Below are 14620 nucleotides of genomic sequence, written 5' to 3'. Positions count from 1 at the left end.
CGTTATCTTGTTCTTCTTTCTTTCCACTACCTTCATTCTGCTACGCATTGGAAATGGGGTATGTACATGATGGTTACCGCATTTTTACTGTATTTACATTACTCATTGAACATTGTCTACTCATGTTATTGTACTGTTTTGGTATAAGATAGTCATATGATCTACTGTATTTACTAACAGAGCTCATCTCTGACGAAGGAGTAATTGACTCCAAAAATGCATGGACACTTGGGCCCGTGACAGAGAGGCTACAGCTGGCCTCCCTTGCCGTTTAAAAATTAAATCACCAACTTGTTTGAAAATCACTAAAGATTCGTATTTTACTTCTAAGTACAAAAGCAAGCTAAAGATAGTTGAAATCAATGTTTACACTTCTGAACTTTTGCAGAATCTAACAGTAACCCTTAATGGGACACAGTATGTGAGTGACTGGTTAGCGGAATATTCACTCAGTTTTCTTCATGTGGCAGTTTTTGAGTCCAGGTGTCTCTGGACTTTTTTCAGACGGCTCCTTGTTATTCAAACTATTTGTGTAACAAACAATGCAAATTCAATCATTTGTTATTAATCAGTGGTGGTGCCCACCTTTTTCCCCGCTTCAAAATGTTTACCTTTGAGACACACTTAGGTGGAGGCACACCTTCTAAAGACTCAGCAGTAAAAGCTCATTCACCAAAAATGTAATTTGAAAACATGGAAAGTTTGACCACAAAACACACTCAAATTTTAGGTTTCACAACTGAAGAAGCGGAAGCCATCTTGGGCCTCATTAGTGATACTTCGGTCAGTAAATCCAACACACCAACAAGGATCCAGCAAAACAGATACATTTGTTTTATCTAATTAGAAATTAAAAAATAAATGAATAAATAAATAAAAATCAATCACAAGCTGCACATAATCACTTTAGGCAGGCAGGTACTATAAAAACCAAAGGGTCCCTAGAGGACGTAGGATCCAACTATGGCTGACCTTATGTAAGGAAGGTAAGGAGTTTGTTCGCAGATGGGAGGCCATTTTAAACAAATGCTCATTGGATCTCATTCTGCTAACAATCCAAGAATTGTCCAAAAACCTAACAACTTTGACTGCAGAGATTGCAGAAATTAAGAACTAGTAGAAACATGTCAGGAAGATTGATGGAATTTTGGCAGCGATTAACAACAAACTCGACAACTACAAAAACGAGTTAGAACAGAAGAAAGTCAGGAAATTTAAGAGGGACACCTATGACTACCTCAATGAGGAAGTCTACACATGGATGGACAGATATTGACCGCCAGTACCAAGTAAACCACGTGGGAATAATTTGTGTAACAACTCAAGTTAAGATTCTGAATCTATTTGTGAACCAACGAACATACAAGGTACAGCAGCCACCCTGCCTGAGAACAGTAACAGGACAGAGACAGCGAGTACATCTGCTGGAGTTCTTATTTAGGGGTCAGAAAAAATAAATAAAATTAATTTTTTAAAAAACGAACAAGAAGTGGAAAGAGGAAATCAAAGAGAAGGACGAGTGACGAGGAAGCAAAAGAAAACCTAGTTATAAACATCTCGGACATACCTTTAACCACAACAGAGGAACTCTACAGAAGGGCCTAAATTTCGTACCAACCTATGGGACTTCCACCTTGCGATCAAACAAGGAACTGTTACGGTTCATTAGGAAATTAAAACTTAATGTCTTTTTTGATGAACTCAACACAATCAACAATGCTCTGACCACTGATGAACCTGAATTTAAAGAGTTTCTGGCCAAGAGTCACTTTATGCCACCAATATCCATTCCACCTGTAGAGATTTTCCAAAGAAAGGTAACTAAGGATTTTGAAAACATCAGCTTTAAATGCCTGTCACAGAGAAACCTAAAAACCACATGAAATGAATCGCATTAGAAATCTGTATTGCACCAAAGAAACCACGATCCGTCCGGCGGACAAAGGAGGAGCCTTGATAATTCTTAACACAGATTATGATACAGAAGGCATGAGACAGTTAGGGGATAGCAGCATCTATGCCCCCCCCCCACTCCATGGACATCCCACAATCTCAATCAAGCAAAATCTGAAAGAACTACTCATCAAAGCAGAAGACCTAAGCTGGCTCAATCATCATATACACAAATATCTCTTGAATTGCCCCCCACGGATTTCTAATTTCTATACATTGCCAAAAATTCACAAAGATGCACAGAAACCTCCTGGCAGACCCATCATAGCTTGGTATGAATAGCATATTGCAACCCCTTGGAAAATACATTTACTTTTTTTTGCAACCTCTCATACAGCGAACACACACATACACCCATTTTTTACAACTCCTGGAATCTACCAAATTTGATCGCAATCACATTTTGTTCACAGTTGATGTAAAAAGGTCTTTAAACGTGCATACCACGTGATCTCGGACTAGAAGCCATAGAATAGATGTTCCTCAGAGAAACAGAAATTCAAGCACAGAAAGATTTCATACTAGGTGTTACTACAATTTATTGCTGAGAATTCATATTTCAAGTACAAAGATAAGTTCTTCCTGCACGTTTCCAGAACATCGATGGGGGCCACCATGGCACCAATGTACGCCAACTGTTTTATGTTCAAATTTGAAACAGACCACGTACTGACACACAACACTTGGAAGAGAAGCATCCACCTATGGATAATGTACATTGATATTTTCGGTATCTGGTCGGGCACAGAAACAGACCTCAAGGAGTTATTCATCCATCTTAACAACATAGATCGCAGCATACAATTCACCCATGAAATCTCTACCGCGGAAATACATTTCCTTGATGTGAACACCAGGATAGATACCAACGGATATAATACCAACTTATACAGGAAGGACACTGATGGAAACTTAAACGATGAAGCAAATTGTTCCCATCAGCCTAGACTGATAGGCAATTTGCCTTATAGTAAATTACTTCGGGTTAAACGGATAGTAAGTGACCCAGAGGAGAACACCAAGGAACATTCTGAAATGGGCAAATAATTCCTCGCATGGGGGTATAAAAGCACAGACAGAGAAAGCCACTGCCAGGATAAACCTTTTAGACCGCAAAACCCTGTTAACTCAAAAGAAAGAAACCAAGGTTACCTCTCCACTGTTCTATGTTTCTAAGTTTTTGTTACAAAGCCATCATATAATGGAGCATCATCAAAAAGAACTGGCAAATTTTGACATGCAACATGAAAGTACAACACCTGTTTAAGGAAACATGTATATTTGCTTATCAGAGGAGCAGAAACTTCAGAGATGAACTAGTCCCAACAAAGCCACCAACCAAAGAATCCATCATCAAACGTATTGGTACTTTTGCCTGCCTGCATTCTGCCAACTGTAGTTTCATCAATAACGGGAACACGATCAACCATCCCCGCACAGGCGAGAACATTTTACTAAAGAGATACGGGACATGTAACATCAGCAATATAATCTATGCCAACAAATGCCCCTGTGGCCTATACTTTGTAGCCAAGTCAAAACGTATGGCGGAAACTAGATGGAACGAGCACAGATCGTGCATCAGGAACTCAAATATGAACTCTGCGGTGGCAAGGCACTGGATTGAGAAGAGACAAAATCATTTGTAAATAAGGTTCAGGATTCTGGAGGTTGTAAGCATGAACAATCCACATGAGGACATTAACCATTCTGGATCGACCACCTAGGGTCACTTACCCCCACATGGCATGAATGAAGAAATAAACTTCCTCTGTTATATTTGATTCTTTACGTCTCTACAGAAATCTGTTATCTGCAACACACATTCTTTTGCAGGTGTAGTTACATTTAAAAGCAGGAATTTGGTTGTACATATTTTACATATGATCACTGGTTGTATACCAGCAGGACCCCGATGGAATATTGTTAACATTGCAACATAGTTATGAATATGAGTAGAGTTTAGAACATAATGTGTGATATTACACCACATGACCATACGGCTGCACTCTTATGGTGCAGTTCATCATCGCAGAACGTTGACATGTTGAAGAACAGGATCCTTATTGTATATATTTTTCCATGTATTTGTTTGAGATTCTAGATATGCTTTGTGATCGCATCAAAATTACACATTTACTGTAAAGCCCTTGAGTGCGGTAATAACAGTAAGATTTATTTCATCTGTTTATAAGATACACCACATGCAAATTAACATTGTTTAACAAGGTTTGTGAATACTAAAATGGATCCATCTTCCTTACCGATTATTCCATACCAAATATTATATGCTCACACCAGAGCAGGAGGTTGCCTTTATACACTTGAATACACACGCATTCGTTTGTGCGCTCCAGGCAATACTGCGTGTCCTAACTTTGTGCTATCTACTGGTTTGAATGTGCAAATTCCTGCACAGCTCAACACACTGTTACATTGCAGATCCTTGCGCTAGACAGCGTTGCCATGGACACGCTTGTGCAAGTACTAGATAGGGCAGAGTCTCCTTTGGAGGCTCGCCTTGATGCACGTAGCCCACTTATTTTCAGTTCGCAGTTTATTACGTTTGAACCGTATAGTTAATGTCATCGAGATTTCTTCCGTCCTTCACTTTTAGGAGTTTATCCCTAATCGACATTTGACGCTCTGTACGTCCCAACCTCTCCACTTGTGGGGAGGTTGGGACACGAGGCACATGGGGCGGGGACACACCCACCGGTGTGGCCAGCGCCGGGCATCTCCACAGGCGCCATGACAACCGTATATAACCTTTGGTGGAGTGCCTTCACGCGCGCATTCCTTTTTTTTTCCGAAATCTGACACTAGCGAGAGGTAAGCGGGAGTTACACAGCATACGGGGAGAATTGAATACCCCTTTTTTAAATCCTTTACAAGACCATACTCACAAGTTACAACACATCACGCGTTCATGTGCGCATTTGCCTGAATCCACCCACCTACACAGACTGCAGGCAAGCGTTTCCCGCTTAAACACGGATGACGTTGAATGTGATCTACTTCACATATGCGTATATATTTAATTTATTCCCAGATAGTTGGAACTAGGAAACTTTTTGTAAAGTTTCATCACCTATGATCAGTTGTTCAATTGAGATACTTTTTGATTTTGCAGCTGTACATTTTTGATGAATAGCTGTACATTATCTTTTTCTTCTTTTTTTCCAATATCTTAATTCTGCTACGCATTGGAAATGGGGTATGTACATGATGTTTACTGCATTTACATTACTCATTGGACATTGTCTACTCAGGTTATTGTATTGATTTGGTATAAGATAGTCATATGATCTCCTGTATTTACTAATAGAGCTCAGCCCTGACGTTGGAGTAATCGACTCCGAAATGCATCGGCACTTGAGCCCGTGATATATAGAGGCTACAGCTGGCCTCCCTTGCCGTTTAAAAATTAAATCACCAATTTGTTTGAAAATCATTAAAGATTCTGATTTTATTTCCAAGTACAAAAGCAAGTTAAAGATAGTTGGAATCAATGTTTACACTTCTTAACTTTTGCAGAATCTAACCATAGCCCTGAATGGGGCACAGTATGTGAGCGACTGATAGCTGAGTATTTACGACTCAGTTTTCTTCATGTGGCAGTTTTTGGGTGCAGGCGTCGCTGGACTTTTCTCAGTCAGCTCCTCGTTACTCAAACTATTTGTATAACAAACAATGCAAATTCAATAATTTGTTAATCAGCGGTGGTGCCCACCTTTTTTCCTTCGACATGAAACCGATTCATGTCTCAACTCTCAACTAGTGCAAAATCTCTCAGCTTTAGTATAGACTGACTTTGCATGCAAAACACTTGTCACCAAGGAGCATGTACCAGCATGTACTCTTCTGCAAAGTCAAGCCTTTCATCTCTGCCCAGAGTTTCAGAACAGGTGCCCAAGCCTGGTCATCTCCTGTCTAGCTGGTGGCAAAGCCGTATTTGCAGGAGTCAAAGATGATACCTTGGCCTGTCTGAAAGCAGCCCAGCACGTCGAACGCATCACCGCCTCAAGGGGCTGCACTGGGTACCCCTTATGGCATGTCATGCTCAAGGCTGCCTGCATCACCTACATATGGAGACAGCCGGCTTAGCCTGAATAAAATGATGTGGGCAGTAGAATTTATGTAGGTCTGCTAATCAGTTCCTCCTTACATACTGTCCATGCCAAAAAGCATAATGGAAACATATGCCTCGCTGTGACATTCTGGCATCTACGGCAGCTGACCCGCAGTGGCAGGAGGGCAGGTACAAAGCCATGAGCATTTTTCCAAACAGCTCCTAGAACAAGTTCCAACACACAGAGGTGGCTTTCTATTAATCTGCACCTCTGGTTCAAAAAAGTATGTGTGTGCCTTAGTCAGCCTGGTGGCACATCAATATCCGAATATAAGCCATTTCTGGTTATAACATGGTGGATGTTGGGACCACACAATTCTAAAGCCACAAGCTTTCGGATGTCATTAGTGTCAACTTGGTGAGGGGGACTCATTCATGACAGGGCTGATATTTATTAGCCATCTCGCCTGGGTGTATCCACAACTATAGGGGAGCTTGCCCAGGAAGCCAAGTAGAAACCTTCCTGCAGGTCACAGGACCACCACCAGCAGGTTCCCCAAGTAACGCAGCATCAATGACAGTCAGGACATGACAATGGCCCTCTAACATCAGGGTGGTGGTTACTGAGACTTTTTGAAGTAGACACACAAAGGAAGAGGTAGAGTTACAATAGCCCAGAGGAGAGGTTTGGCATGGGGTGCGAGGGGTTGGTCTGACATCTTGAATTCTGCTAGGGCTCCCTAAACTTGCTGACCCCACCAACTTCCTGCACACAAAACACTCTGGGTACGACATTAGTAAGCACTGAACACCTGTTACAGCTGCCTGGAATGCACCCCTAACAGACTTGCTTTGAATCATTGTAGTAGCATTTTGCCTTTATAAATGTTGCGGGGAACCCTCCCTTTGGTTGCTTCATCTTTGGGCTTAAAGACAAGAAGGATTCACCTGGAACACTGTTGGGGATACGGTCTATTTCAAAGTCCTCTTACCAAAGAGGTGAAGACAGAAGGCTTAAAATGAAGAGAAAAGCTCTTATGACACAAATGCGGAGGACCAAGGCCTCTGCTGCCTGTGCACTGGAACCAAGGATACTATTCACTGGAGGTGAAGGACCTCTGCAGTTGCCAGACAATCTTCCTGAAATGGAAGCATGGAACAAAAGGACTCACCTTGTCCCTGGAGAAGGTGGACTGGGCCTCTCAACCATTCAGATGCCCAGAAAGAGTGCAGAACCCGGTCTAGCACCTCACATCATCTTAGAGCCAACTCAACCATGCTCAAATCACTTAAACATGTTAAAGGACCTGTGGTGGTGCTTTTGGCACTCGAAGAACCTCAAACCACTTACCATCTTTGACTTGTCTTGACACCAACTTGTGCCAGTGAAGTGCATTGCCACTGCAATTCCATTACCATCTCACTGCTGTGGAAAACTCCCAAATCGCCACTGCAACAGACAGACTCTACCATCTCAACACCACCTCTACTACTGAAAAGCACCAAGACGTCTGGCTTAATGCCGTTGAGCCAAAGCAAAAACGGGATTTGCAGTGGTCTGGACTTCTGGCCCACCTTAAAAGGGCCCTAGTAAAATACATTTTATTAACGTTCCTATTTTTGTAGAACCTTGGTTGGACTGTCTTTTATTTTGGTACCAAACTACTAGTGTTGCACGTTCCAGCTCACATGACCCATGTTACTAAAAGAGGCGAAGGAGGTATGCCCATCGGGCTGTGCCAGTTGAAATCACTGCTGGTTTAGTAGTAAGGTTGTCACAGCAAGAGGCAAACATTCATGTTGCAAGCTACTAGCCAGCCATTAAATGTCACGTTCCACCTCAATTCTATACAAACACACAGCACACCATTTCTTACTCATCAAGAGTCAAATATCACTAGCCGATAGCTTGTGGCGAGTGCAGGTTTTGCACCGTGGTTACAGTATATATGTAACACAAACTTAGCTGGTAAAGAACAGAACACTGTACAACAAGGGGGTGCAGTCCTTTTTAAGCATTTGTAGAACACAACATACGTACCTGAGGTGGTTTCTTGGTGCCGATGATCCAGTTGGCAAGCACAGAGAAATCAGTTTTACGGGAAGGGCCAGGTTTTAGGGCTCAGTGGAAGAAGACATGATCAGAAGTATCCTAGATCCACAGAGGAAGGCGGATGCAAAGTCACAGTGAAGGCATGTCCCCGATGCAGGATTTGTTGATTGTGGGGGTGTTGAGAAGGGATCTGGGTGAGGATCAACATTTTTTTGGAAGGAGTGTACTGATTGCCCCTCCTCCTCTCTAGTAAATTCAATCTTGCTAAAATAGGATACAAATAGAAGGATAGTATAGCGAGTAGGTGGGATACAGGGAATGGAAATGCAGGTATAGTCTGGGATAGGGAGGTTCTGTAGATTAGTCTGCAAGATGTTATTTGAAGAGAGCAGCCATCAGATCTTTTGTGATGGCGTTATTGGGCCTACTGATCTTCTTTAGCAAATGCTTAGCAACAAATCATAAGCTTTAGAATCTGCCTTTTTTCCATGTAAGCCTCACATCAAAATAACTGGCCTCAACTAAGCACCCCAAACTAAATCCACCAATTGTTTGATCCTTCGCAGAAGGTGGGAGTCCTCTTCTCATAGAATAAAAGCAAGCAAATATTAACAGCAGCCCTTTGTCACTCACTTTACAAAGCCTGTAACCAACTTGGGTCCTTCCTCTCCTAAATCTCTCGCTCCACCTGTGGTGTTGCTCAGGGGTCTTACCTTTCTCCCTGGTTGTTCAACCAATACCTGGCCCCTCTCGCCCACCGCATTGCTGCTCTCTGCTCCGACTTCCAGTGCTATGCGGATGACACCCAAATCGCTTTCAGGCTCCCCTATGCCGCCTCTTCTCCTTCTCTCATCCCAGATTGTCTGTTTGCAATCCAGGAGTGGTCCGCCACCAATAATCTCTGCATGAATGCCAGTAAGATGGAGAGCCTCCTCATGGCACACCTGCAGCCCTCTTTCCCGCCAATTCTCTGGCAGGCCTCCCTTGGCCCTCTTCCTGCTCCCACCTGTGAGGCCAAGAACCTCAGGGTTATCGTCGACTCCACACTCTCCTTCTCGCCTCACATTTCCGACGTCTCTAAGAAGTCAAACTGCCAACTGCATTGCCTCAGAGGTATTCTTCCTTTCCTCGCTTTCCCCCAAAAGCTCACTGTCTCCAGAGCTCTGGTTCTCTCTAGGGTTACTTTAACAGACTCTTTTTAAATCTGCCCGCTTCTACTCTCCGTCCTCTGCAACTCATCCAGAACAGGACTGCGAAATGTGTCCTTGTCCTCAAGTCCAGGGATCGTATCTCTCCAGCACGGACATCTCTCCATTGGCTCCCAGTGGCTGCAAGGATCAAGTTCAGGACCCTTTGCATTGTTCTCAAGACCTTCTGGGGCCTGGGACCAAAATATGTCCAGCTTCCTCTTCGGAAGCATCTTCCTACTCGAGCGCATCGCTCCTCCACCCCCAACTCCTTGAGGTTCAGTCACTTTTCCAAGCAACGGGTCGGGGGCAGATCTCTCTCTTCACCTGGCACCTCCCTCTGGAACAGCCTCCCAGCCTATCTGAAACTTGATCAGAACCATCTCTGGTTCCGGAAACAGCTCAAGACTTTCCTCTTTGCTTCTGCCTTCTCTTCCTTGCTGATCTCCCGTCTGATACTGCACTGGTTACCTGACTACCCTCTGAAACACAGGTCCAGGTCCCTGCCATCCCAGTTGCAAGCCTGCACTGCCTCCTGGCAACCCTGCACTTGGGGCTGTCTCTGCAACCCTACAGTCCCCCCTACCTGCACTTTTCTACCACTTGTTGTCTGCACTTAACCCCTGCACTCCCACCTGCTGGCCGCACTTCTTGTTTTTCGATCCTATGTCTTGCACTTGTTCCTCCTCCCCTTCCCCTTGCACTTTTCCCCAGGCGCTTTCCCCTGCACAATCTCAATATCACTTGGCCTAGTAAAATCGTTGTCTTGTCTTCCCTTTGTTCCCCTCCCTTGCCTCGTCACGCCTTGAAACACGTGTGTATAGGCCTGCTATAAATGTCATTATACCATGCGTGGCTGCTGCCTAAAGACAGTGGATTAACATATGAGCCATACATCAAGCGGCTCAAGCTTATCCATTAACTGTAAATCTAAATTCCATCACTTTCTTATGAATGATGTTTAATTTTGCCAATCCTCGCCACATTACTGCATGCATTCTATATCCTTGAAAGACCTAAAACCTTTCACTGCATGGCAAGCAGCAGATTCATAAAGTGAAGTGTGTGCATATTAGGAGTAGCAAAGCAAGCTTCACCCCTTCACTTCATTGCAACAGGTCAAGAGGGATGATACAGGACCATTAAGAACTCAAGGATCTTGCCCACTGATGGGTAACTACTGAGCAGAGCAACAATAAGTGCATTTTTTTTTTAGCGCCAGGGACAGGAAACTCCAAGTCTTGCAATACGCCATAGAAATAATTGACAGTAATCAACAAGCACTCTGGAGGAAGAGGCTGGAGAACACTTGCCAGACCGACAGAATCTCTTATTTCTACCCACACACAACCCGGCATCCTCAATATCCAAGTGTAGGCATCAGCGGGTGAATGCCCCTTCTAGAATCCACTACCAGTCCACAAAGAACATATGTGCTGTGCGGGTAAAGATCCAACTTTGGCCCACGCACTGTTAGCACTATTGCAAAGAGGCAGACACAGATTGGTTTTAAGTTTGCAGTGAACTCGCACTGAGCACAGTAATAGGACCAGTAACTTAACAGTCCACTGTTTTTGGCCTCGAGATGGCAAACATCAGTCATTACTGCTGTGGGAAGTGTTGGTCACCAATTTGCTTATGTGATCTTAAAGGTCTCTGGTCTAAAAGGATCCAAATGTCTAGAACCTTTTTAGCTCCTGCTTGTTGACTAGATAAGCCAAAATATCGGGTGACTCTCTATTGAGAAAAAACACATTCAAATAACGTGTTCTCTGGGATGGCTCCAAATCAGGAGGGTCTACAGACATAAGCTCACTGTACCTTTCACGCAGGAGAAATATCCATTTACTTATGTGTTCCATACCTACATGGTGGGCAACTCCACTCTGAATAAAAGTACCACCAGAAACCCAGACACCTTTCTGCTTTGTTGGGAGTCATCAGTGAGGTATGGCTGTGGTGCTGGGTTTCTCTAAGTAGAGAGAGCAAGGAGTCCATATCTGGATTACACTGCAAACTTAAAGCAAAACCCCCAAGTGTTCCAAATGTGCATGAGCTCTACTGAGGAGAAAGAACATGGCCAAATAGGCCATTCTCTGCAATAGAACCCACTCAGCAGGGTTAACGTTTTTGGCCAATTTGTTGCATGCGATATACTAGCATCCGATACACAAGAGTGGCCTTTGGTTCCTACTAAATCACATATTTTGTTCTATCCATATACTAAATTAAAGTACACAAAGTTAGTGTCATTATCGTTCAGAGTAGAAAAATGGTGAGGTTAATAAGACACTAGTATATAGGGAATCCATTAGTGGCCCCGTGGTATAGTATCTCTGAAACCTTTCTGTGGAGGGGTAAGTATGATTATTTGGTGATGTCAGCTGCCTGTAGATAAGGTCTCTCTGATTCGGACTCGAAAATCCCCAACAGGCACACCATATTGCTTTGAAAGCACCACATAGGTGTCCAAAATAATAAGCACACGTGGGGAAGAATCTCCAGAACAATGCAGCACAAATGTATACTTGGTAAAAATAAGTCTTCTCTACCAATAGTTGACTACCTGAAATCAGTTTGTTCTTTTCCTGTGTAACAACCTAATTTGGAAGTATAATAATTAAACTTGGTGTGCCCTGACAGCACTCTAAAACATTGCCAAAAATAAATAAGACACGACCCATTGCACATCATTTCTTTCAACAAAAAGAATTGGTGCAGTTGTCGAGCTATGCCATATAGACCGACAGAAAAAAATGCAAATAAAAAAGGCGAATAAATATTGTGTTTTCTTACAAAAAATGCCATTCACTGCAACGTATCACATCTTGTTCCAAAGGAGGGCAACAAATTCACCTTCCCAAGCTGAAACATGGTCACCACAAGCCCTTATCGACCTTCCCAGCATTGCAGCAAAATGTGAGCACCCAGTAAGCTCGTGTGTCTTTTTAAAATCGCATCCAACATGGACTTCAAAGCATTGATGCGGTGCAAGTATCAGCCAAAGGGGTCTGGGCTGTCTAATAGGCTCGCCTGCACCATTAAAAACTCGTTCTATGAAAAGGAATGGGCATTTTTATTTTAAACTCAGATCATGGGTGGAAAATAGCAATTATCCCTCGGATCAACAGGCTTAAATAACTGATGTGTTGTTTTTATGGTGCAGACTTGAGCCCCGTGGGCCAAACAAGTGATTTAAAATAGGTACTTTGTAAACACGGAACAGAGGAATTTTTCAAAACATACGCATTAGCACAAGTAGGTAGACCGTGCGAAATATTGCCTTAAAAGGGCAGTTTGTCGGTTCGCCAGCCCCCGGCATCCTGCATTTTTGTAGGTGCATGGTACTGTATTTTATACTCCAATCCTTACAATACTTCATTTAGTGTTAACGCTATCAGTGCATGGTCTCAATTTTCTCATCGAGACCAGAAGACCCATAGTGTGTGTTCCCTTCATCTGAGGGTAGGCACCATCTTCGAAGCCAAAGGATTCGTATGAGCAGTCTCTAAAGAGCTCTTGCGTGCACGGATCTGGAAGCTTTGAGGAATAGTCTCTAGAGATCGACTGGGTGAAGGGCGTGATCAGAAACCCCCATTAAAGGGCTGCCCGAAGCCTCCCTGAAATAGTGGGTTGGGGGTCTGGGGCTCTTTGGAGGCCCGTCGAGCGAAAAATTGCTCAATAACTCACTCTCTCCTACCAAACATGTTATCTCGTCAGCCCTTCGTCCCAGCTGTAGTATTAAGGCGCGAGATAGACTCCAAGACTCGTCTTCAGGGGGCAGATCTAGTTACTTCCCAGCAGTGGATGAGATACTGCTAGAGATATATTAATTCTCCAGGCGAGCCATTGCACTGCCTCCCCATCTGCAAATCACTGGGCATTTATTTGCATTAAGGAGTTCTGACCTTAGTGCCTCTTTATTTAACACCACACCCCTCCACCATGGGTTTCTCTTTTTAAATTGTATTTTCGTAGAGAATGGCTGGGTGTTTTTTTCACATCTGTAGTAGGTAGCCCACTTCGAGCCATCCCATGCAATGTGCGTCTGTCGTAGCCACCAGCCACTTACCTTAGGATCTTTCTCATAGTAGTATTGCTGGGTGCGGATCCACCTCCCTACCAGGTGGTCCCGCACTGTGTGCGCCAGCGCAAAATAATAGTCGCGGGGAGTGGCCACATTTCGGTCCTTGACGAGGGTGAAGTGGAGGTGCCGGTTGAAGTTCTTTTTGAGGTCGGTCACATTCTCCACTCCAGCTAGACCACGCACACTAATCTGTTTCCGCTTTTCCTGGTCTGTCAGTGGACGTGACATGATGCTGAAGGTGGTAGGGACCCGGACACCAAGGCTGGGGGGAGAACCGAATGCGGCGGAGGCTGCAAGGGGCTGACAAGGAGTGGGAGAGAGAAGGGGGCTAAAGAATATCAGCGCCCACTACGGCCTAGCCAATCAAGTTATTGACTGCACCCAGGCCCGCCGCCGGGGCCAATCGGTGGTGTCCCTGAAGCCATCTTGATCAATCAAGCCCTGCCTGCAGCACATCGTACCCAATCGTGGCACTGACTGCAGCCTGTCCGGACCAATCGTGATTCAGTATGCAAACAGCCTGCTCGATCTCTGACTAGCCTGGCCATTCACGGATCTGCCCGCAGCCAGCACCCAACCACAACAGGACCAATCACAGGACCGCTTTGAGCAGCCTTAACAAACAATCCGAGCAATCTATCGAACGGTTTACAATGGGCGTTCAACAAAGCAACTCCAGTCTGAGCAACTGAAGATCCTAAGTAAACAAATCCCACTGTTATCTGCAACCTGACCCATCCGATTCTTTGTAGAACACGGGGTGCTCTGCCCCCTCTATCAAATTGCTGCGTTGCTGTCGCTCCTATAACATTTATGCCATGATTCACAGAGCGTTTTTCTATTGGATTGCGCCATTATAAAATGCTTCAGTGAATCAGGTCCTTAAGGTGTAGGTCAAAATGAATACAGCGTGTACCACGAACAGACAGTTCGGTTTAGCAATAAACCCTCTTGTATTTAATAAAGATTGTTTTTAAAGGTTACAGAGTATTTGTTATGCAATATTGTACGATAAAAAGTAATATAGAAACGTTAAAATGTCGGAATCCAAGTACAGTTGATAGGTGCCAATAAGAAGCTTCCTGCCAGTGATAGCCCCAACCGAGGAAGTCATTTTCAGATTTGCTCCTCGACTGACTTACACGAACACCGTTGGCAAAACGCCCAGGGATCCACTATGAACCATTTCTTCAATATTATTCCGCCACCCATAGGCACTGGCAGCCCGTCGGCAAAACGCCCAGGGATCCACTATGAACCATTTCTTC

General features: G+C 44.0%; 1 protein-coding gene across 1 annotated transcript in view; it reads right to left on the bottom strand.

The window, feature by feature from the left end:
• The window catches only part of PYGM (glycogen phosphorylase, muscle associated), a 311215-nt gene extending 297498 nt beyond the window's left edge, over window positions 1–13717 (bottom strand). Inside the window, exon 1 of the mRNA XM_069645036.1 lies at window positions 13338–13717. Coding sequence (XP_069501137.1) covers window positions 13338–13580 — 243 coding nt within the window. The 5' untranslated portion in view covers window positions 13581–13717. The remainder of the gene's footprint in view (window positions 1–13337) is intronic.
• Between the last annotated feature and the right edge of the window lie 903 nt (window positions 13718–14620).

This window comes from Ambystoma mexicanum, chromosome 2p, assembly GCF_040938575.1.
Source record: "Ambystoma mexicanum isolate Mex_15411 chromosome 2p, UKY_AmexF1_1, whole genome shotgun sequence".
Classification (NCBI taxonomy): Eukaryota; Metazoa; Chordata; class Amphibia; order Caudata; family Ambystomatidae; genus Ambystoma; species Ambystoma mexicanum.
This window is presented reverse-complemented; position numbering and strand designations above follow the sequence as displayed.